General features: G+C 33.6%; 1 protein-coding gene across 1 annotated transcript in view; it reads left to right on the top strand.

Annotated features, from left to right (window-relative positions):
• The window catches only part of LOC103603982 (sodium/bile acid cotransporter 7-like), a gene marked incomplete at its 5' end in the record, with an annotated part of 77161 nt that extends 58574 nt beyond the window's left edge, over positions 1 to 18587 (top strand). Inside the window, one exon of the mRNA XM_008588565.1 lies at positions 17539 to 18587. Within this exon, the coding sequence (XP_008586787.1) occupies positions 17539 to 17610 (72 nt within the window). The remainder of the gene's footprint in view (positions 1 to 17538) is intronic.
• Positions 18588 to 24120: the final 5533 nt, after the last annotated feature.

Raw genomic sequence — 24120 nt, forward strand, 5'->3', positions numbered from 1 at the left:
GGTAAATGTAAAACATTATGTAATTATTGAAAAGAATGACTTGAAAAGACATTTTTACAAATCACAAGCAGAGCCCAAACCTTAATCTTTCTTTCTTAGACAGTAAGTAGTTACAGTAATTCTGTGGTTTTGATTCATTTCTGTTTATATTAAGTAAAGTCTTACTTATTTATTGAAATTTTCTGTGTAAACCTCAAAACCAAGTAAATATGAAAAAGCCAAGCCTTAATGTCACATAGTTATATTTTTCTACTTTTTGTTGACATGTAAAATTTTCATAGATTTGGAAAGTTGGTGTTGTTTTTTTATAATTTACAGACAGTAAAATTCACCCTTTTAAAGTATGTAGTACAATTAGTCTTTGGAAAAAATATAAAGTTGTGTAAGCACTACCGCAATCAAGATATAGAACATTACTGTGATGACAAAAAATTCTTTTGTGCTTTTTTTCCTTCTCCTTCCTGGCAGTCCCTGATAGCCAGTGATCTGATTTCTGCTCCTATAGTTTTGCCTTTCCCAGAATATTATATTAATGGAATCATACTGTACATAGCCTTTTGTGTCTGGCTGCTTTTACTTAGCATAATGCTTTTAAGATGCATCCATGTTGTAGCACATATCCATAGTTCATTCTTTTTTATTGCTGAATAGTATTCCATTGTATGGAGTATAATCAATTGCTTTATTCATTCACCAGTTGATAAACATTTGGGTAATTCCCAGCTTTAAGCTATTACAAATAAAGCTGAACATCTGAATACAAATCTTTGTGTGAATGTATGAATATCTATCTCTTGGATAAATACCTAATGGTGGGATAGCTGGGTCATATGGTAAGTATATGTGTAACTTTAAAAGAAACTGCCAAACTGTTTTCCACAGTGGCCGTATCATTTTGGATCCATACCAGCAATATATGAGAGATATACTTGGTCCACATCGTAACCAGCACTGAACTGTCAGTTTCTTTTTAAGTTTTAGCCCTTCTAGTAGGTGCGTAGTGGTATCTCATTGAGATTTTAATTTACATTTCTCTAATAACTCCCGATGTTGAACATCTTTTCATGTGTTGTTTTGTTATTTATATCTCTTCTTTAGTGAGGTGTCTATTCAAATCTTCTGCCCATTTTTAAATTGAGTTGTCTTCTTATTTAGTTGTAAGAGATTCCTGTTTTTTTCAAAAATATATTCTGCATACAAGTTCATTATCATATATGTACTTTACAAATATATTCTCCCAGTCTGTGGCTTGTTTCTTTATTTCCTTAACTGTCTTTGAAAGAAAGAAGTTTTAAATTGTGGTGAAGTTCAATTTATCAGTTTTTATTTTTAAGTTTATGATTTTTGTATCCTATCTGAAAAATGTTGTCCTACCCCAAAGTCCCAAAGATTTTCTCTATGTGTTCTTCCAGAAGTTTTATAGATTTAGCTCTTACGATTAGGTCTATGATCCAGTCCAGCTTGCTTTTGGTATATGGTATGAGGTGAGTGTCAAGGTATTTTTGTTTATTTCTCGCAAATGGATGTCCAGTTACCGCATTTTTTAAAGATTATCCTTTCCCCATGGAGTTACCTTAGCACTCTTAAAATATCTTTAGGTCTGTTTATGGACTTTCTGTTCTGTTCCATTGATCTTTATCCATTGTCTCTAAGCCAGCACCAGACTGTCTTGATTGGTGTAGATTTATATTATGTGTTGAAATCAAGTTGTATGAGTCTTCCAACTTTCTTTTTTATTCCAAGAAAAAAATTTCTTGAATAATAAGTAAGTAAATAAATAAATAAAATTCACTTCTTAAATAAATAATAGTCATCTTGTCAATTTCTTCTAAAAATCCTTCAGGGATTTTGATTCAGATTGCATTCTATCTATATAGATCAATATGGAGAGATTTGGCATCTTAATACTGAAGATTCTAATCTATATCTTCCTAGATTTTTAAAATTTCTCTCATCAACGTTTTGTAGCTTTTAGCATAGAAATTATGCACATATTTTGTTAGCTTTATTCCATATTTCGTGATTTTGATGCTATTTGTAGATGGTATTTTTACTAATTTCAATTTAAAATTATTTCTTGCTATTATATAGGAATACATTGTTTTTATATAGAGACATTGTATTCTGCAACCTTGATAAACACTTATTTCTTGTAGTTTTGGGGGTTAGGGGGTTTTCTGGGTTGATATAATTTGTAAATAAAAACAGATTTATTTCTTCTTTTCCAATCTGTATACCTTTTATTTCTTTTTCTTGCATTATTGCATGGCTAGGACTTTCAGGAGTCAAAACAGAAGTCAAATCATATTAGCAAAGACAATTTTAAAGTGCATTGTCACATAAAAGAGTAAGTACAGATTTTATTCCAAGAGACTTCAAAATCAAAAGTAGTTAGAAGTTCAAAGGTGGACTGTTAACGATTGGCTTATGTAGCAAAAATGGGGAAATTGTTTAACCTTCCTGTGATTGGTTACAATCATGTATATTTTCAAAGAGCAGGGGATTGGTTAATAACAATTATTTTTACTATTTTTGGAAGGTGATTTAAGTTTTGTTTCTGATTATCAGAAGCATTTACTAGAAATAGCCCAGGTTAAGTTTTGCTTATGTCTGCAAATCAAGTAAGGTTAAGGTTGCTTTCATGGCCTAATCGGCTTGTTCTATTTAGGGAATTTTCATTCCTGGACTCCATTTTATTTTCCATTAGCAAGGTCAAGGTTAGATGGAGGTAGTAGTGAGAGTATACATCCTCACATTGTTCCTGATATGAGAAACATTCAGTCTTATGCCATTAAGTATGATGTTGGCTGTTTGTTTTTTGATAAAGATGCCTTTTATCAGGTAGAGGAAATTTTTATCAATTCTAGTTTTCCAAGTTTTTATCATGAATATATGTTGAATTTTGTCAAATACTTTTTCTGCCATCAATTGAGATGATCATATTTTTTCCTTTTTTTAATGTGTTGATAAGGTGAATTGCCTTGATTGATTTTCAAATCTTAAATTGACTTTGCATTCCTGGAATAAGCCCCACTTGGTGTTATCCTTTTTGTATATTGCTAGGTTCAATTAGTTCAAATTTTATAAGTAGTTTTGCGTCTGTGTGCATGAGGAATATTGTTTTGAAGTTTTCTTATGATGTTTTCATCTGGATTTTGATGGATCTTGGACGTGACCAGCGCCATTGTACACACAGTAAGCACAAAATAGCCACTGGCCTTGTCTTCCACTCCAGCACCAAACCCCTCTCCCCTTCCTCTTGCGAGAGCCCCGTGACTTAAACAGAAACCCTTTTGCTTCTGCAAGGGCACAGTTCTCCACCATGGTCGTATAGTTTCCATATTAGCATAATGCCCCTCCTTGATGGCATCAGCCAGCACTTGGTGCCCTATATAAGCTCTACCATCCCCACACCTGGTGCTGCCTTCCATTTTGAGGGCAGCCCTGGGCTGCTAGTCACTTTGAGCGCAGCCCAACAGATTCTTTTCCTTTAATAAAGCTTGATTGGTACCTGGCATCTCAGCTCACTTTCTTTCAGTTTTGGAATCAGGCTTATGCTGGTCTCAAAAAGTGATTTGGCAAATTTTCTTTCCCTTTGTATTTTATGGATGAATTTTCACGGAATTAATATTATTTCTTCTTTAAATGTTTAGTAGAATTTATCAATGAAGTCATTTGGTCCTGGAGACTTCTTTTAGGGAAAGTTTTTAACCTCACATTCAAAGTCTTTAATATATACAATGGGCTTTTTAGGTCATCTTTTCTTCTTGAAAGAGCTTTGGTAGTTTGTGTCTTTCAATGAATTTGTCTATTTCTTCTAAGTTGTCAAATTCGGAGGCATAACATTGTTCATAATATTCTCATCTTATAAATACCTGAAGGATTTTAGAATGTTCCCTCTTTCATTCCTGACATTGGTAGTTTCTTCTCTTTTTTCCTCCAAGAACAGGAATGGACAAACAACGGCTTGCAGGCCAAATCAGGTTTGCCTCATGCTTCTGTATGGTATGTGAGTTTAAAATGGTTTTTATGTATATTTTTTGATGGTTGGAAAAAAAAGTCAAAAGAATAAAGTTTCATGACATGAAAATTAAATTTTAGTATGCACATATAAATAAAGTTTTATTGGAACACAGCCACATTTATTGGTTTATATGTTACCTTTGGCTGCTCTTGCACTATCACATCAGAGTTGAGCAGTTGTGACCATATGGGCCACAAAGGCTGAAATATTTATTATGTGGCTATTGTATATATATATATGCATTTTATACATATACAAATATATTATATATAAATATAAATATAAAGGCTAGTTTTATATATAAATCTAGTCTTTGTCTTAGGTTCTTGGCACAGAGCTTAAAAAACCTTTGGAATTTCCTGAATGAGAAGAGTGTCTTTGTGATGCTAATGAGGTGACTCTTGGTAGGTCCCTAGATAGCTTCCAGATGATGGCTGGTCACCAGAAAGATGAAGTATATGATTAAAAGGATGTAACTTTCAGCCATATAACCTCTAGGGAGAGGAAGGGGCTAGAGATTGATTTCAGTCATATGGTCAATGATTTAATCAATTAAACCAATGTAATGAAACTCCAGATAAAAACTCTGGACACCAAAGCTCAGTGTTGCTTCCTGGTTAGTAAACACATTGATGTTTACTGACTTCATGGAGAGAAGGCATGAAGCTCTGCACTTCTTCTAATATTTTACCTTATGTGTATCTCTTTTAATAAAAGTATAATTGTAAGTGTAGCATTTTCAGTGAGTTCTGTGAGTTATTCTAGTGAATTATTGAACCTTAGGAGGTCATGGGAACACCTGAAATTCTAGATAGTTGGTCAAGAAGTGTGGGTAGCTGTGGGAGTCTTGAAGTACACCTGTGGTCTAAAGTAAGGGCCATCTTGTGAAAGATGGAGCCATTAACTAGTGGAGTTTGACACTGACTCCAGGTTATTAGCATCAGAATTGTGTTGCAGTATACCTAGTTGGTATTATACCAGTTGGGTTAAAACAGAACAGTGACTTTTGCAGAAAATGTTCACCAATCCCTATTCTAGTTATATCAGTTTTATTGATCTTTTCCCAAAGAAACAGCTATTGATTTCTTTGCTTTTCCCTTTTGTTTTTCTTTTTTTTTATTTCATTAGTTTCTGCTCATATCCTTATTATTTTCCTTCAGTGCTTATTTTGTGTTTAATTTGCCCTTTTCTTCTGATTTCTAATGCATTTGGAATTGTGCCATCTTTCCCATCTTGGTGTTTGGTGACATCATGTTTGCAGTTTGAAATCGGCCATTGTGGGGTTATTTACGTCATGAAGTTTGGCAGTTAGCTCAGTTGGTTAGAGCACAGCCTTATAACCCCAAGGTCATAGGTTCAGATCTGCCTACTGGCCAGCTGCCCAAAAAAAAGTAAAAGAAAAAAAAGTTTATACATAATGAAAATCAGCAAATATCACATACTGTACTTCCCTTTATCCTGAGAGCCAGTTGTCAAACATTTAGCACACTGCTTGTAATGTCAATAATACAGCTCTTTAAAAATTCTCTCAGGGACCTATCATGAAAAAAATAATCTCAAATGAAAAGTTAATTCAGAAAAGGGAAGAAGTTATTAGTGAAAAATGTGATTTAAAACATAGATTTTAAATCTAAAACTCTTTCAGAAATTGTGCAGTCTTTGATGCTGAAGACATGAAGAATAGGATAGACAGACACCATTTGTTAGTGATTTCAGTGTAGTCCTTTCTGAGGAAAAGTGCCTTGATTAGATGATCAGCAGAAGTCAATTGCAGTTCTGTGAATCTATGGTAAGTTATTTCCCAGAAGATGGTAGGAAAGTTATTTTATTGCTAATGAAAAGCTGATGAGGGAGTTATTGCTGAGAGATTGATCCATTGCCCTCTTATGAAGCTCAGATTCCCAGACCTTATTGATGGAAAAGAGCAGAAATAACAGAGCTAGGTAGCTACAGTCTAACATTTTTAAAAAACATTAGACACTGTGACATAGGTTATCACTTATGTTTTGTGGAGGCCCTTCTAAACAAAGTGTTAAGGAAGTTCTTGGCCGATTCCTCTCTTGGTGTGCTAAGAGCTTAGTTCATAAGTTGGCATTAAATAGAGCTTCCATTAACTGATTAGGGAAGTGCTTGTTGTATGTTACTAGGAGATATTGAAAAAGCCCATTTTAAAGGAAATTTTAGGAGTTAATTTCTATGCAGCCATAATTCTTTGATATCATTGATCTTGTATTGTACCTATTACAATGTTTGTCTTCTAGATCTTGACTGTGAGTCCATACTCTTTGGACTTACATAATAAATTTGTGTTGAATGAATAATTAGAGAAGCATTTTTAAAATTCCTTTTTGACAGAAATAGGAGACCCAAAAGATTCAGAACACTTAAACTCCAGGAATATTGAGAAATTGGCATTTAAAAAGATGTAATGTCAAGTACTACGTAACATTTTAAATAAGTTTTGTTCAGCTTACCTTAGAAATTTACAAGTGCTTAATAAGCTATTAATAAACACATAGTATGTATTTTCAATTTAAGAGTTAATATTCTGGGTTATACCCATCATTTGTTTCTCTGAGTATTCAGTGTTACTATAACAAAGAAGACTGTTTAGGTAGTTCATTCTTTGTATTATCCTCAATTCATTCAATTTTTATCAGACATTGATTGAGTACCTAATATATGCACAGCATCTTTGAAGGTATGCCTAAAGATTAAAGAGAGATCCTCTAAAATTCTAATCGTACTTAACATATAACATTTATTGTATGATTTTTTCCTAATAATACATAATTAGTCCAAAACCTTGAAAATCAAGGAAAAGCACAAAGGAAAAAGTGTTTATAATCCCATCACTCCAACATAAGCACTATTAGTGTTTTGGCATATGCATTTTTTCTATTATATATTTACAAATGCCTATTAAAAATAATGTATAAAATAGGTGGGTGTAATAGAGGGGATGTCTGGAGAGGAGTTCTAGTCTGGCTTTGCAGCTATCCAATATGACCTTGGGAAAGATCCTTTGCCTCTCTCGAGTTCTGTTTCTTGATTTATAAAGGGATTTTCATAGTATCTAAGGGCCCTTTCCACTTGAAAATTCTGATTTCATTGAAATTGAACACCTTTGAAGACTGATATTTCAGAAGGATGAAATTGAAAATATTTAAATCTATATTCATCTCAGTTATTAGGCAGATTTATAAATCTTGAACTAGTGTAAATACTTCCTGCTAATATCACTAGCTTTCATTATCATGAACCTGTAGCACTAAAGTAACAAATTTCTCCTGGAACTGGAAATCAATCCGAATTGATTAATTTGAGCTAATAAGTTTTTAGGAAAATGTTAAAACAACTCTTTAAAGCTTTTAAGTATGCTACTAGAAATAAGAAATACAGAATCACAATTTTAAATACATGGTATTTTATCAGAAAAGCATACCAAGGAGAAAATCAAAGCAACTATGTTACTTGATTCTTTTTGCACCTGAAGAAAATTGATTTTGCAGTCTCTCTCCCACTCTATTCATATTGTGAAAATGCAGATTTGTATGCAAGAACTATTACATGTTATGCACTAAGGCTTTAAAAGTGTTAAAAGTTGTCTGGTTGGTCTTAGAAGGGTCAGTTTGCACATTAAACAATTTTTGTTGAACAGTTAAGATGCTCTTTTACCATTTCGTACTAGGATTTTTGTATGCATTTTAACGGTTATTTAAGAGTCCCCATGTGCTTAGAAAGGAATCTGAATATATGTGCCTTTTTTATAAAAGCCTCAGTACAATGTACGTTATTCCATCAATACCGTCAAATGACTAGGAGCTGTAGTTGGAGCAATATGTAAAAATACAGCTTGTGAAAGATTTCCTTTATTAACTGTCATCATCCACAGAATATATGTTCAAATAAACGTTGTGTAATAACTAAATTTGAGATTAATAGGCCCCTTAAGAAACAGCAAAGTCATTCAGAATAGTCAGTGAAAAATAGGCCGTAAGACTGTAACATGCACATATTGTCCTGCTTACGTGCTCTCTCTGGTGTCATTCCCATTTATCACTGTCGGCTGGCTCTGTTCTCATTAAAACACTCTTGCACAAAAGCAACTTAATTTTCTTAAGAGGAGAGGACACCTGATTCAATTTAGCACCCAGAAACAGTAACTTGAATATATTTTTTGCTCGCCTGAATTGAGATGAATAGTTACAAACAAAAATAGCAACTCCCCGCCACCCCCACCCCGTTCACCTCAAGATTAAGGATATTAAATAATTTTTCCACCAGTATCAAGAAATAGACCTGGAGAAATAGGCAAGAAATGTAAAAAGCATTGGAAAAGCAGCTGAATGTCAAACATTTAACTTGGAGATGTATAAATATATATATATATATATATAAACTTCTGTTAATTCTGTAATAGTTTTAAATCAGAGAATTAAAATGGCCATTAAGAAGATGAATTTTAATGGTACGTGTTCTGCAATTAATCTTTATTTAAATTGGTAATGCCTTGTAACATTGCTATAGTCTTCGTTTAGACTTCTTTCTTGAGAAGAAATATTCAGTAATGGTTTCAAAACAATGCTCTAGTTTTTAACCATTGCTACTTAAAAAATATAATGATACGTGTAAATAGAATCAAATGAAAAGTGCCCCTTAGATATTGAGCATGGTGTATATTCTTGAATTTTAACTGATGTAGTATATATTTACTTTTCTGTGGTATGGTTCAATTACACTTACATGTGATATATAAATGTATGACTCAAATTGTACATGTTATGACATTTATACAGTGAAAATTGTGGCAATTAAGTAGTCAGTAGAAAAATAGAAACTAAGTTACTTATGAGAAAGCCAATTATAACTGGCTTTGAAAACAAACAGAATAAACTCTTCCTAATTCTTTTTTTTTTCTTTTTGCCTTTGTATAATACTATGCATAATACCTTACAAGTAGAAAAAAAATAGGTATTTCATGTTTCTATATTTAATTGAAGACCAAAGCTTGGAATTCAGTTTTTGATATTTTAGTCTTTATATATTTTTCAAACTGAACCTCTGTTAAATAGGAAATAAATATCAAGGCCAGTTCTTTCTGTGAATCAGAGGCTAGTATGATAAAAATTCTCATAGTTGAGGAGCTTTTCCAGGGTAAGGCAATTGAGCTTTGATCTCCAACGAGCATGACCAGTAGTCAGGTTTTTTTTTTCTTATTTTGCAGTGATGCCATATGCAATGGGAACAAGAGATTGTGCTAAATAAAATTTAGTATGCCTACTCAAATTTGTATCTTAGAGTAAGCATTTTCTGATTTGTCCAACCTGCCCAATTAGTTGTTTATTATTTTCTCCCTTGTTTAGGAACATGATTGTGTTAGTTAGGCTTCAAGTAATAGAAAATCAAACTAAAAGTGGCTTAAACAAGCAGGGACTTATTTTTCTCATATACCAAGGTGCCTGGAGGTAGGAGCTGCTGGCATTTGTTTGTGGCTCAGTGATATTAGAGTGGCTGTCTCTGCAGTGCTCTTTTGGATGCAAGATAGCTTTCACTGCTCTAGGCAGGAAGAACGGAAGAAGGGGCAACACAAGAAACTAATCTCCCTAAACCCTCACCATCAAGCATATATCAGTTTGTATCTCACTGGCCAGAATTTTGTTGCATTGCCACCCCTAGCTTCTCTTTTTTCATGTGTACTTTTTGTATCTTGTTAAAAAAAAAAAAAAAACTGTTTCCTTTTCTGACGGCACAAAAAAAGTTACATATTTTCTTCTAGAAGTAGCCACCCCTAGCTTCTCTTTTTTCATGTGTACTTTTTGTATCTTGTTAAAAAAAAAAAAAAACTGTTTCCTTTTCTGACGGCACAAAAAAAGTTACATATTTTCTTCTAGAAGTTTAAAAATTTTGCCTTCCACATTTAGGTCTTTAATGTGTCTAGTATTTTTTTCTTTAGTATATTGTGAAAAAGCCAGTTGCTTCTCTACCCTCACTGCTTTGTAAGGACACTCTTGTCATATACAGCTTTCTCACATTGTATAGTTTTTTATTGTTAGCTCCTCTTCAGGTGAGGTTGTTTTTAACTGGGAAACCACTATGTTCTTGGTTATTGAAATGACCCCAAAGGGAAGTTTTGCATTCTCTTCTTTATAGGTCTTAAGAGTTTTGCTGGTCCTTGATCTGTTTTGTCTTTTCTTTACATTAATCGTCATTTCAGGATTCTTGAATCACATGTGTAGTGTAAATTCAGTCTCTACATCCACCCTTGAGGCAGGCCTTCTGTTACTTTCTTGCATTTGTACATAGAGTTTTCTAGCTGCTCTTACCCAGGGTGGCAGTTCTTCCAGACTTCCATTCTTTGCTATGCAGATATCTGTATTTCTTGTTTCTGCAAAGGCATGAGTCAACATCAGCTCATCTGTTCCACCACTCCAGTGTTGACTACATTCTGTATGTTTGGTACCTGTTGTCTAGTTTTGTTTTGTTTTAGCTCAGCTATGTATTTATTAATTTTTTGCTTTTTTAAAATTTTAATTTATTAATATGCAATGTAGTTGATTTTTGTGTCCCTGTACCAATTTGTCCTTTCCTCCCTCCCTTTCCCTTCTCTCCCCACCCCCATCAACATCATATCTGTTCACTTATCTTCACAAGTTCAAGGAATTGTTGTGATTGTTGTGTCCCCCCACCCGGTTTATTTATTTGTATATCTATTTATTTATTTTTGTTAGCTCCCACATATAAGTGAGAACATGCAGTATTTCTCTTTCTGTGCATGGCTTATTTCACTTAATATAATTTTCTCTAAGTCCATTCATGTTGCCGTGAATGGTAGTATTTCATTCTTTTTTATAGCACAATAGTATTTCATTGTGTAGATACACCACATTTTCCTTATCCACTCATCCAATGATGAGCATTTAGGCTGGTTCCAACTCTTGGCTATTGTAAATAGTGCTGCAATAAACAAAGGAGTACAGATATCTCTTTGACATGATGATTTCCATTCCTTTGGGTATGTATGCAGCAGTGGAATAGCTGGGTCATATGGTAGATCTATCTGTAATTGCTTGAGGAACCTCCATACCATTTTCCATAAAGGCTGCACCATTTTGCAGTCCCAACATCAGTGTAGGAGGGTTCCTTTTTCTCTGCATCCTTGCCAGCATTTCTCATTCTCAGTCTTTTGGGTATTAGCCAGTCTAACTGGAGTGAGATGATATCTCAAAGTGATTTGATTTGCATTTCCCAAATGCTGAGAGGTGCCGAGCATTTTTTCATGTGTCTGTTGGCCATCTGTATATCTTCTTTTGAGAAATGCCTATTCAACTCCTTTGCCTGTTTTTTAATTGGGTTATTTATTTTTATTTTGCTGTTAAGCTGTTTGAGTTCCTTGTATATTCTGAATATTAATCCTCTGTCAGATGTATACTTTGCAAATATTTTCTCCCACTCTGTTGGTTGTCTTTTCACTCTGTTGTTTCTTTTGCTGTGCAGAAGCTTTTTAGTTCAATATAATACCATTTGTTTATTTTTGCTTTGGTTGCCTGTGCTTTGGTGGTTGTATTCATCAAGTCTATGCCCAATCCTGCTTCCTGGAGTGTTTCCCCTACACTTTCTTTAAAGAGTTTTATAGTTTCAGGATGTATATGTAACTCTTTAATCCATTTTGAGTTGATTTTGGTATATGGGAAGAAGTATGGGTCTAGTTTCATTCTTCTGCATATGGATGTCCAATTTTTCTCAGCACCATTTACCAAAGAAGCAGTCTCTTCCCCAGTATGTATTGGTGCTTTTGTGAAAGATCAGATGGCTGTAGGTGTGTGGGTTGATTTCTGGATTCTCTATTCTGTTCCATTGGTCCATGTCTCTGTTTTTATGCCAGTACTATTCTGTTTTGGTTACTATAGCTTTGTAATATAGTTTAAAGTCAGGTAGTGTTATGCCTCTGGCTTTATTTATTTATTTGTTTGCTCAGGATTGCCTTAGCTATTCATGGTCTTTTGTTATTCCACATGAATGTTAGAATCGTTTTTTCCATTTCTGAGAAAAATGTCATTGGAATTTTGATGGGGATTGCATTGGATCTGTAGATCACTTTGAGTAGTATGGACATTTTCACAATGTTAATTCTTCCAATCCAAGACCATGGGATATCTTTCCATTTTCTTGTGTCCTCTTTAATTTTTCTCAACAGTGATTTGTAGGTCTCATCATAGAGATCTTTCACATCCTTGTTTAACTTTATTCCTAGATATTTTATTTTTTGGTGACTATTGTAAATGGACTCGCTTTCTTGATTTCTTTTTCTGCTAGTTCATTGTTGGAATATAAAAGTGCTACTGATTTTTCATGTTAGTGTTGTATCCTGCAACTTTGCTGAAATCATTTATCAACTCTAAGAGTTTTTTTGTAGTATTTAGGATGATCTTTATATAGGATCATATCATCTGCAGACAGGGACAATTTGACTTCATCTTTTCCAATATGGATGCCCTTTATTTCCTTCTCCTCCCTGATTGCTCTGGCTAGTATTTCCAACACTATGTTGAATAGGAGTGATGAGAGTAGACATCCTTGTCTTGTTCCTGTTCTATGGGAAAAGCTTTCAACTTTTCCACACTCAGGATGATATTGGCAGTGGGTTTGTCATATATGGCTTTAATTGTGATGAGATACTTTCCTTCTATACCTAATTTATAGAGAGTCTTTATCCTGAATGAATGTCAAAATCAAAGAGAAAAACCATATGATCATTAGCTATGTATTTAAAATGTTGTGTTATTTGTTGAATGGCATAAATTTAAGGATTATATACCTGAAATGCCTTCTCAAGTACTCCTGTTCTCCACCCCTACCATTTTTTTGACAGTGCCTCTGTCAGATCTCATGGTCTGGTCACTTTTGGTTACAAAAATAGTTTAATAATCAGTAATTAGGATTAACTTTTAGATATTAAATCATCTATGGCAGTCTAGCTTAAACTTCGAATTACCTTTTCTCTCAACCTAGAGCCAACCAGTGTTTTTAAAACATAGAAAGTCATACTTTTTAATTAATAAATACACACACATATGATAAATTAGATTCATACCAAAAGCAATATATTTTCTAAAAATGTGTAATATAAAGGAAGCCAATCTACTCAGTATTAAAAAAACAACTCAATATGAACTTGTTTCAGTTAGCATTGATCTAATTATTCATTAAATGTGATTACTCCAAGATTCATACTTTGCACATGGGATTTATGAGTTAATAATGAAAACATTACTATGCAGACATTCAGTAAGCACAAGAAGTATTTGTTCATTCATTCATTCATTTAATAATATTTATTGAAGATCTGCTATGAGCCAGGTGCTGTTCTAGGCACATCCTTGAATAAATTAGACAGAATTCTTGTTGTAATGGAGCATTCTAGAGGGGGATTGATTTTTGAAATTGTTACTAGCAAAGGAAATAATAACAAATAAAGTGCTATATTTTAAAGTCAGTGGACTGCCCTAGGTATGGCTTCCAGAAGGCAGAGAAAAGGAATCTTATATCCCATGAGAGTCTGATGATATAACCCAAAGGCTCCTACCTTTGGAAAAAATGATATTTGGTGGCTCATGTTTGATCTCAGTTCATGAAGTCTGTATTTTCTATAGCCATGTTTTTTTAATATAAAAATAATAGTGGGTTCTTTGTTTATTTTCAAAACCAAATATTCACATGCTATAATCCCAGAAGATGCCCTCTCTTCATCCTGTGGCTTCTTACACCCCCAGCACAATGATGTGTGATTGAAAGGACACACAACCTCCAGCTTGTGAGCAACCAGCAAGAAATATCACTAACATGCAAAGTAGGCATTGAAATCTTAATTTTATTTTATTTTTTTTCCCCTTTTTGTCTTTTTTTGTGTCCGGCAATGGATTGCAACCCTCAGTGTCGCGCCCGTACCGGACCGGGACCGGCAACGGGATCGCAACCCTCGGTGTCATGCCCGCACCTCGCTCAGCCAGTGAGCGGGAACTGGTCTGTATGTGGGATCCGAACCCTTGGCGGGAGCGCCGCCACACTCCCAAGCGGCGCACTGTAGCAGTGTGCCACCGGGCAGGCCCTTAATTTTATTTTAAATTAAAGTATTTATTATATTTTTAACACAAAGGAGTTCAAAAACCAAATAAGAAATGGATTAACATCTCACTGCCCTGATAATTTTTATTAAAATGTAAAAAGGTTAAAATGTTAGAAAAAATTAAAACACCAACAGGACAGACAGAACAAAATGAAAAATAAATGACTCCTATCCAATCCCTGTCAACAAAATTAACCATAGTTAGGAAGTTATTTTATTTTATTTGGGGGGGGATTCCTTTTAGAAAAAGTGGTATGTTTTTATATGTGTATGTGTGTGTACACATATTTACACAATAGGAATCATACACACTTTTGAAATTTGCTTTTTCACTTCAGATATCTTGCTTTTATTCATATCAGTGTATGCAGATCATCCTCTTTTAATGGTTGCAAAGTATTCCTTGTTAATTCTAGATTTTACTTAACTAGCTCTGTTGCTGTATATCAGTGGTAAGTCTGAAAACATTATTTATGCTACACATATGTATGAAAGTATATCATAAGAGTCTAGATCTCCTGTCATAGATATTGCTTGGTTGTGGTACCAGGTGTCAGATTCAGTGTTCTTTGTCTGCCACCTGTCTTTGGATTCTGCCAAACACATAGGATAACATAGTAGGAGAGGTAGTCTTGGACATTTCAGGGAATCCTACTTATTTCAGCAATTCGGTTAACAAACATGGAGGTGCTTAGGATGAATGTCATTAGATTCCATCCTTAGAAGACCTTGGACTGTAGTGGGGCAGGGAGGCATGTAAATAGATCATTTCAATACAGTATGACAAGTGCCATGACAGAGATAGGCTCAGGATGTTCTGGCAGCAGGAGTAGAGACATGACTCCACCTATAAGTGTAGATGTGTATGTGGATGATAGGAGATCTAGATTTCAATCTCCCATCCAATATAAGAATCTTTTTCACAACATTGTGTTTTACTTCCTTTAAAATGCCTGAACCTTCCTCTTATGATATACTTACATAAATATGTTTAGCATAGATATTGTTTTAAAACTTACCACTGCTATACAGCAGTAGAGCTAGTTAAGTGTAAATGTGTATATGCTAAGGTGTGTGTGGGGAGAGGTGATTGGAAACTTCTTAGGACAATTCCCAAACTGAGTCACTAAGATAAATGAAAGTTCCCCAGGCAGAAGAGGGGAGAAGGGCATTTCAGGACAGGGAACCAAAGAGGTAAGAAATAACATTATGAGTTTGGGGAACTGCAAATAGTTTAATGCTGTCAGAATCTAATATCTGAGGCAGAGAATGGGTTGGACAGAGACCAGTACATGGAGGGCCTATTACATCATGCTAAGGAGCTGGGAATTCCTCCTTATGTCAGAAGGCATGCATGTCTTTTATACACTAATTCTTACTCTTTGGAACTCTGGAAATCATAATCCTTTCATATGCTGCAGCTGCACAATTGTGCTTAGTTATCTGTTGCTATTGAGCCCAAGATCCATGGTTCAGTGATTTCACCTGGTCTTCGGAATATCCAGAACCTTAATCAAGCATTTCACAAAAGATTGCCAGAGCTCACTGCACGGAATGATGGTGTAACTGAGTGAGTTCAAATCCATCACCACTGTTAGAAAACAAGTAAGAATGAGTTGGCCTACAGCATTTTTGGGTACCTAAGATATCCCATCACTGCCATCACTGTCATTTTATAAGATGCAGAAACACAACCAGTTCACATAAAATTTATTGCTTGTGTTTGGGTTAAAAAAAGGGAACCAGAGGGAGTGGGAGTATGGCAATTTGATCTGATGAGCAGTAGTTAGTTCCAATTTTACTTTGACTTCTAAGTCTTTTTACATCTAGTGATTCCACGATTCCTTAAATGGTAGGCAAAACTACTAGTTATCTAATGTAAGGTCAGTGAAAGGCACTGGAAAGAAATTAATTTGGAAGAGAGGTGCTCAATGGGGAGGACCTCATTCCTTTGCTAAAAAGAGAGATAAAGCCATTTTAAGCACAAAATAGTTTCTAGATTTAAACATTGTTTGTGGGGAACGTGCATTTTTGTAGAAAGAAAGGCAGTTCCTTGATAATTTCACCACAACTCATTTATTTATATCTTTTTACCTATTTTGCTCCATACAAAAAACTTTTTCCTGGAATCATTCATAATGGAATCCCAAGAAAATGTGTTAAGTATGTTGCTATAGTTTACAGTTGTTACCTGTAATGTTTTATTTAGCTGAATCTTTTTTTTTTTTTTCTTTCACTGTTCCCTGTACAACACCGAACACCATATGCCATTGTCCCTGTCAGGAAGCAAAGGTTTCCCTGGTCTGTGCCTGTGCTTATGTTTATGCCACAGAGGAGCTGTGGTCCAGTGCCATCTTTTATTGATAGGGCCAGCAAAGGAGAGACATCTAATGAAATTATCAAAGCTTTGAATTAATTATGAACTGGAATAGGAGAGCTAAGCTCTCTGGAGCCAAGGATCTCATTACCCATTCACTCTCATTGCATCCTCTTCCAGAGCAGAAGGCATTTTCAGCTGTAGCTGTTAGCCTGGCTTTGGACTTTATTCAAACTTACTAAACTGACATTCTCTTTTTACTATAGTTTGGCTGCTAATGTCCATGATGATTAATTTAATTCTGCTGTGGATCTGCAAGAGATGTAAATAGGTTTTCTCTACCCCTCCTTTTACCTTTTATTATTTTTTCTCTCTTTTATTTTCTTTCATCAAATTGGATGTTATACAAGTTTTTCTCTTTTTGGGGTTATATGAGAAGCTTTCGGGACTCTGGTGTAGCTTTATGGAATATAGTGATTGATTTAAAGTTAAGAGCTATATTACATCTATGTATTCCATGGATATTTAGGTAAGCACAAAGTCAAATATCTCTTCTTGTTTTAACAGCATTGTTCATATTTCTAATGTGTGTTGTATGGGGACAACAGATCTTACCTCGTGGTTGTAGTTCACAGGACTTATGCTCACTGCTGGGGAGCAATTAATGTTTGCCTTATAATTTTGTTTTTCCTTCTCCCAGTAATATGAATTTTTTAAATGAATGTCAGCCTCTGATTGTTTAAAGTCTAGTAGCAAAATCAATAACAACAAGGTTTTGCTTTACTATTGGTGATGATCCTTTTGGTACTATGATATAGGTTCCAGGCATTTCATGGCAAGCCTTTTCTGCCTGCTTTTGACACCCATTATTTATGAATTCTTAAGCTGCAGCTCATCTGTCTCAGTAAACTACAGGCCACTGGCAATTTTTGTAAGTAGTGGCTAACTTTGCTTTATAGAGTCAATATTTTAAGGTTTTGAATAGTGGGAGAAGGTAGAATGATAATCTTTGCTTTTTCTATTTCTATTTACTTTCAGTGAATTTTTTCACCCCATTTATTTTCTCTGTAGGCAGCTGCGATATTTAATTCAGCCTTTGGAAGTTTTTTGGTAAGTAAACATGATTTAATTTATCTATTATAACTTTTGCTGTGGTGTTATTTGGTATGAAAGATTTAGTGAAAGCTGGACTTCTTTTACTCTTTGGTAAATAAAAAGTTTTTGAATCTTTTCATATGCCATTATCCATACCCTAAAGAAAATTAACTAATTAATAGAAGAAATGTTCTCATATATTTTGGAGGCTTGGGTTTAATATTCCATTTAATGGATTCAAGGAATCAATTAAAACACTATGTGTTTTCTTATAGAGGTTATGTCAATATATTGATCATTTAATGAGGTCTTTTAGATTATTATTATTTTGTGTCATGGGACCAAGGATTTTGAAAAGGAAATGTGACCCAGCTAGTCAGAAAGGAAATGCTAATTACTTGTTGACATGTCATTTATATTGTACATTTCACCGTCAAAGAAGCTACTGTCCTGGATTCTTCTGACAAATCTATCTGAAAAAAAATTTGAAATGAGGATTAACTCATTAATGAGCTAATTCCTGAGTAATTTGCAAGAAACTGTGATATTTTTTAGAGATTTGAACTATAAATGATATGTAAAAAGATTCAAAAGTAGTTCAACTTTTATAAGTAGAACCAATATAATAACAAGGATGTTATTTTAGCATTTTATCATTATTTTTAAATAGATGATATAATAAAGACTTAATTTGTGTTATGAAAGAAAGAGAAAGAAACTAAATGTCCTGCTAATTTAATATTTTTATTTATATTCTAAAACTTAGATAAATTTTAAGAATAAGTTAGAATATTATATTTTTAGGTATATAACTCATTAGCAAATATGTAATACAGTGATTTACAAATAATTGAGAATAAAACCCAGTGGGGTAAAAACTGGTTCATGAGTCAAGGTAAAGTATGAATTACCTGTGTTTAAAATGCTCTTTATGTCATTTATTATTGTGTGTATTTAAATGTAGTTAAAGCTTTTAAACATATTATTACATAATGTTAATTCTGCATAGTGCTACATAGCTTTTAATGATGTAGCTTCGACAAAATAAGTGTTTAGAGTATATCCTTTTTTTTAATTATTTTACTTCATCCAATATATAATGTAGTTGATTTTTGTGTCCCTTTACCAATTCCTTAGAGTATATCCTATTTTTAAAGAGGCAATAATGTTTTTCATGATCCCGTATATTGTTATTTGGTTTTAGAAGAGAGACAATAAGGTCTATTTAACAAAAATGATCTGTTGGACCACTTAGCTTAGACTCAGTAGTATTTTAAGTCATTATTTCATGGGACCAAGTATTATTCTATGTGTTGTCACAATTGTTTGACAGAATATTATTTTGCTGGAATCCAATTTTTGCATATGGTTTGGAATTATAGACATCTACTATCAAAAACATAGCTGTCTAAGTTGGGTCTCTTACTCTTCAAAACATCTAGGTTACTTGAGAAAATTAAGTTGAAGCAATTGTTTGAGTAACTGATGCAAAATCCTATACACTGTCCCTTTGTTGGAGAATAAGCTTACTAAGTTCAGTTGGAACTTTGCACTGACTGTGAATATATATTTGTTCTATCAGGCGCAATTGTTTGATAAGGTCCAGTGAAGTAAAACTTGTTCTAGGGGTTCTTTAGGGTTTTTATTATGTTCTTTCACTTCTAAGAAGTTGTACATTCTTGCTCCTTTGTCTTGCTCTTTTTCCTTTCTTCACTTTTTTTCTTACCTTAATTCAGCTAATCAATCAAAAGTATTTATTGAGCTCCTACCACACAGAAGTAGTTTTCTAGTAGCTGTGGAGGATGTAAAGAAATGCAAGGTGTGGAGATGACACATGGAAAAGAAATACAATGTAAAAGTCAACAAGCTGAACAAAAGATGTTACTAGAGATACATGATTTTCAAATAAATGGCACAGGCAATATGCACGCTGAATCAAAGTTCTGACAGAAGCGATTTCTCTGAGCTCGGCCTTGAAGTTATAGGTAAGACTAGCTAGTAGAAAAGAGAGAAGAGGAAATGACATGAGCAATTGCAGAGAGGCAGAAGTATCTTTTTCCATTTTTCCCCTCCCCTTCCTTTCCCTCCTTTTTCTTTCCCAAAGTTGAAAATTACCACAGGGTGCTTGAGAATGAAAATTATGATTGGGCATGTTTTGCTCCAGTTTTATAAGAGAAATAATTCCATTTCTTTTTTTCCCTCTCTTCACCATGGTTACAACAAACCCTGGATTATGAAATACATGTGGGTCGGAACTATATCAGAATTAGATTCAGCTTATTTAACAGAAAAAAATATAATAGTGACTTATAGAAGATGAAAGGTGATTTCTTTGTTATTTAAAATCTAGAGGGAAGCTGTTCACGTATAGTATAGTGACTTTATGGTTTCATCACAGCTTGAGACTCCTGCCTTTCTCCTCCAACATCCACAGCGTGCAGATTCCTTCCTCAAGGTTGGCTCATGGTCCAAAATAGCTGCTGGACCTCCAGCCAAAACATGTGGCTAGCAAAGTAAAGTAGTGGGAAAGGATAAAAGAGCTCTCTAAAAGCCAAGTCTGCTTTCTTTAAACAGCATTCCTGGAATTCCAACACCATACTTGCACCAATATCTTATTGCAGAACTTAGTAATATAATCACACCTAGCCACTAGAGAGGTTGGAAAATGTGGCAATATGCCAAGAACTAAAAATTGGATTTTTGTTACTAAGGAAGAAGAGGAGAATGGTTTTTAAGAGACAGCGAACACTTTCTGATATGAGCAATAAACAATCATCAGGAACTTGAATAAAGAGATTAATCTCAGTTGAATGATACAAGAAGACTTTAGGGAGAAGTTGGCGCTTGAGTGGGATTGGGAAGAGGTCTTATCTTAGGGGAGGGAAATGCCAAATTATAACCTTTATGTTTTATTTTGTTATTCTTAAAGCGAATATAATGTTATAGTTATTTGGAAATTTTCTTTATAAACAAAAAATATCCACCTATTCTTAAAATTTAGGATTATGGGTAGTAGTATGGTTTCTGGAGTCAGACTGTGTTTTAATCCTTACTTGATTAAATACAAGCCTAACCATATAACCTTTCCTATTTATAAAATGGGGCGATGATAACACCTAAATTATAGAGTTGTGGTAAGGGATAATCTATATAAAATGTTTATATGATATGGTAGAAATAGCTTTGAGCTAAAAATTAGATCTAGAGCTTTTGTCCAAGCTCTGCTGTGAATTTGTGTGTGACTATGGACATTTATAAAATGAAGAAATTGGTTATCTTTGACTAAGCCCTACAAGTTCTAAAATAATACTGATTCAGTGATAATTCTCTGATAATGAGTGATCATTCCTTTTGTATAAACATAATAGAATCTGAAAAGGATGTTTATTTCAGATTAACTTAAAACTTTGAATGAAAGGCTTCTTCTAATTAAAGAAGAATTCTTGAAGAAAGAATTCTGAGCCATTCTTGTTGATTTTCAGGCATCTGGATACACCAAATTAAGTACTGTACATATTTATAGCTAGTTTAATAATGTCCTGGGTCTAATTAAAACACAGCGTTTTAAAGAACTAATTGTTACAGAAAATTGTTGTTGTTGTTTTTTAATGTAGCGAGGCTGGTAATGACTAATCATAGATTAATTCAATTTACATAAATTTCAGACAAACAGAATATTTTAAAGTCATGCCGCAGAGGATTGCTTTAAGTTAAGAAGTTAATGTCATTATTTCCTCCTCTCATTTAAATTGTTTGGTTTACAATAATTCTGGAGCATAATAAGTGATTTGTCATTTTCCTCCTGATGAGGTTTTAACTAAATAACTAAATAATTAAAATGCTATCAAAATTTATATACATATCTATATTTTTTCTATGAAAACTATATATTTCAAGTTCAAACATCTCACATATTGCTTCTGCATCAGAAGGATATATTAAAAAAATATTGGCAATGTTTTGAAAAATTTCAATTGATAAGTTCTTTAATTTTAAAAGATTCAGTTGTGTTGAAAAAAACTTTCTGAAACTAAATTTAGATCATGTATTTGTTAGAATTTTAGCATTTTTGGTTTGGAGGCTGCATTCAGTGTTTCCATGTCTCTAAGATTTGTAGGTAAAAGTTTAAGAAGAAAAGGTAGAACTTTTTCTTTTTGGACTTCTTAACCTATTTTATTTTTGGTAACTCCTGATCTTAAAGGGAAACCATAGTGAGTGACAAAATTGATCATAACAAATTGTGTTTCTCATAAGTATGTTATATAACATTAGAGCAATCCATGGCAACATAAATGTAACAGTTTCTGAAACAGAAGCAAAAAGTTATAAGCAAAGTTAACTCACCTTTGTGAATGTATAACATCTAATCTAAAAAAGACCTTTCTTTCTAAATCTCTTCAGTTAAAGAGTCAGGAAATGGTTTCTTTCACATAAATCTTCTCTTTTAAAATACCCATTGCTGGAACTAGCAGGAGCTATTCTAAGATGAACAATTTTTCTTTCCATGCCAAGTCAAAGGTTAAAAGGAATTCCTTGCCTTAAGCTCAAAAACTAACTAGCACATATTTTTCTTCCCTAACCCAATTGTTTTGTCTTCCCTCTTTGCTTTTGCTTGTCCTCCATTACTACCTCGCTTTGTAGAAAGATTTGAATAGTTGAGTGATGTTATTTTGGTTGCTGAAATAAAAGAAACCCCAAACATAAATGCCATGTTTTAATAACTTGTTTATCACCTTCTTCAATTCTTACTTTCTTGTACAAAAATACACAGCAATATTTAGAACAGTCAGAGAAGGAAGCACATTAACTTTGTTATTCATTGATTGCTGCGTGACACTGCTTTTTAAAAATTAAAGCAAGAATCTCAAATGTTAACAAAGAGGCTTAAGGGTGATAGTAGACAAGACTCAACTGTTAATTTGGTTTTTATTTCACCTATGTCTAGGATTTAGTTTATGGTTATTAAGTATCTTATTTTGTGCTATATTGAAGACTGTGTTGATTTATTTATTTACTTTTTTTTTTGGCTTAATTTTCTTAAAATCTTAACCAACCCAAATTATTCGCTTGGGGTCTTGGTTTTCCCCAAAAGCTCATGACTTGTTTATAAAACAGGTTTATATTTTCATTAAACTTAAATGCCAGAACAAACAAACTTAATTTTTAAGCAGTATTTAGTATTCCCTTATAGGATGCTATTTCAAGTTCATCCTCTTACTGCTAAGGACTCAATAAAACCAGGACTTTAAATGGCTCATCCTGAGCTTTAAAACTTGTCTTATGAACTATGTTCAGATAAATGGAGGCTGGTTTCCACCTTTACAAAATGGAGCTCATCAGCCTTCTATATTTTTCATTTGATTACCAATTTGGGCAAATGAACATCATAAAAGCTGGATTGCTGAGAACAGACTACTTTCCCTTTAAAAAATACCATTGGTTCAATTAGCAGTGTGACACAAAATAGAAAAATAGCATACATATACTCAGAGTCCATTAGATTCAAGGTGCTTTTCTAGATACTGAAGCAAATACATAAAACATAAATATGTGAAAAAATAAGTAACAAAGATTTAAGAAAGAGGGAAGATAGCAGCTGACTTCAATGCAGTGTTTTTCAGCATTCAGGCACCATTATGGATTTTGCCATGTTAGCATATTATTTGTTAAATGAGACTAGAATTAAATAAGACTTACTTTTAAAATTTAAATTTATTTCAAGCCAAACCACATCAACACTAAAAATAAAAAACTATCTTGTCATGAATAGAAGGTATCTGAAATTAAATCTGATGGGGAAAAGCTACTATTAGTTTGTAAATAAACTCTGCGCATATACAAGGCTGTGAGTGTGATACCTACCCTCCTTTTGATAAAAGGTAAAACTAGCACCAGTACCAAACCAAGAACTTTTCCTTTCTGCAATCTGAAGGACCGAAAAAGATTTGAAAAGAAAGTAAGTTTAATCACTAATTCTCTGTCCATGTGTTTTTTGAGTCATGTTGCTTTAACTTACACTTTGGGAAACACTGTTTTCTGAGGTCATTTCTCAATCACTTCATCAAAGAGGTGAATTAAAACCATTTGGAGATGTCAAATTAAGAAACCCCCAGAATCAGGGACTCTGACTACCTGAACATGTTCATGTTTCTTTCACTAGAATCTTTTCTACATGACAGCTGTCCAGAAAAGCAGTACGCATGTGTGCCAAAGTGCCAAACATGTTTGCAGAGTTAAAAATATGCTCCAGCATTGGCTGGAATAAGGAAACCCTGTGATAGATGCATTTGGGTTGTTTTTAAAACAAACTCTTATCTAAAGTAGTCATTATAAATAAAAAATGGTCTTTGTTACTTAATAAAAATGTATAGAATCTTTACCTACTCCATTTTAACAGCATAATGCTCTATGCTGTCTGACAGGACTTGCGTAGCAAGTAAATGCATTAGTCACAGTGACCATTTTTCTTGCAAATTTGTGACACAGATTTAATTATAGGAATGACCAGCAACTTACAAATCTAATTTTGGTGGAGGCTGAGGCAACTCTTTTTTTTTT

The sequence above is a fragment of the Galeopterus variegatus genome, unplaced genomic scaffold (assembly GCF_000696425.1).
Source record: "Galeopterus variegatus unplaced genomic scaffold, G_variegatus-3.0.2 Scaffold4899, whole genome shotgun sequence".
NCBI classification, from domain to species: Eukaryota; Metazoa; Chordata; class Mammalia; order Dermoptera; family Cynocephalidae; genus Galeopterus; species Galeopterus variegatus.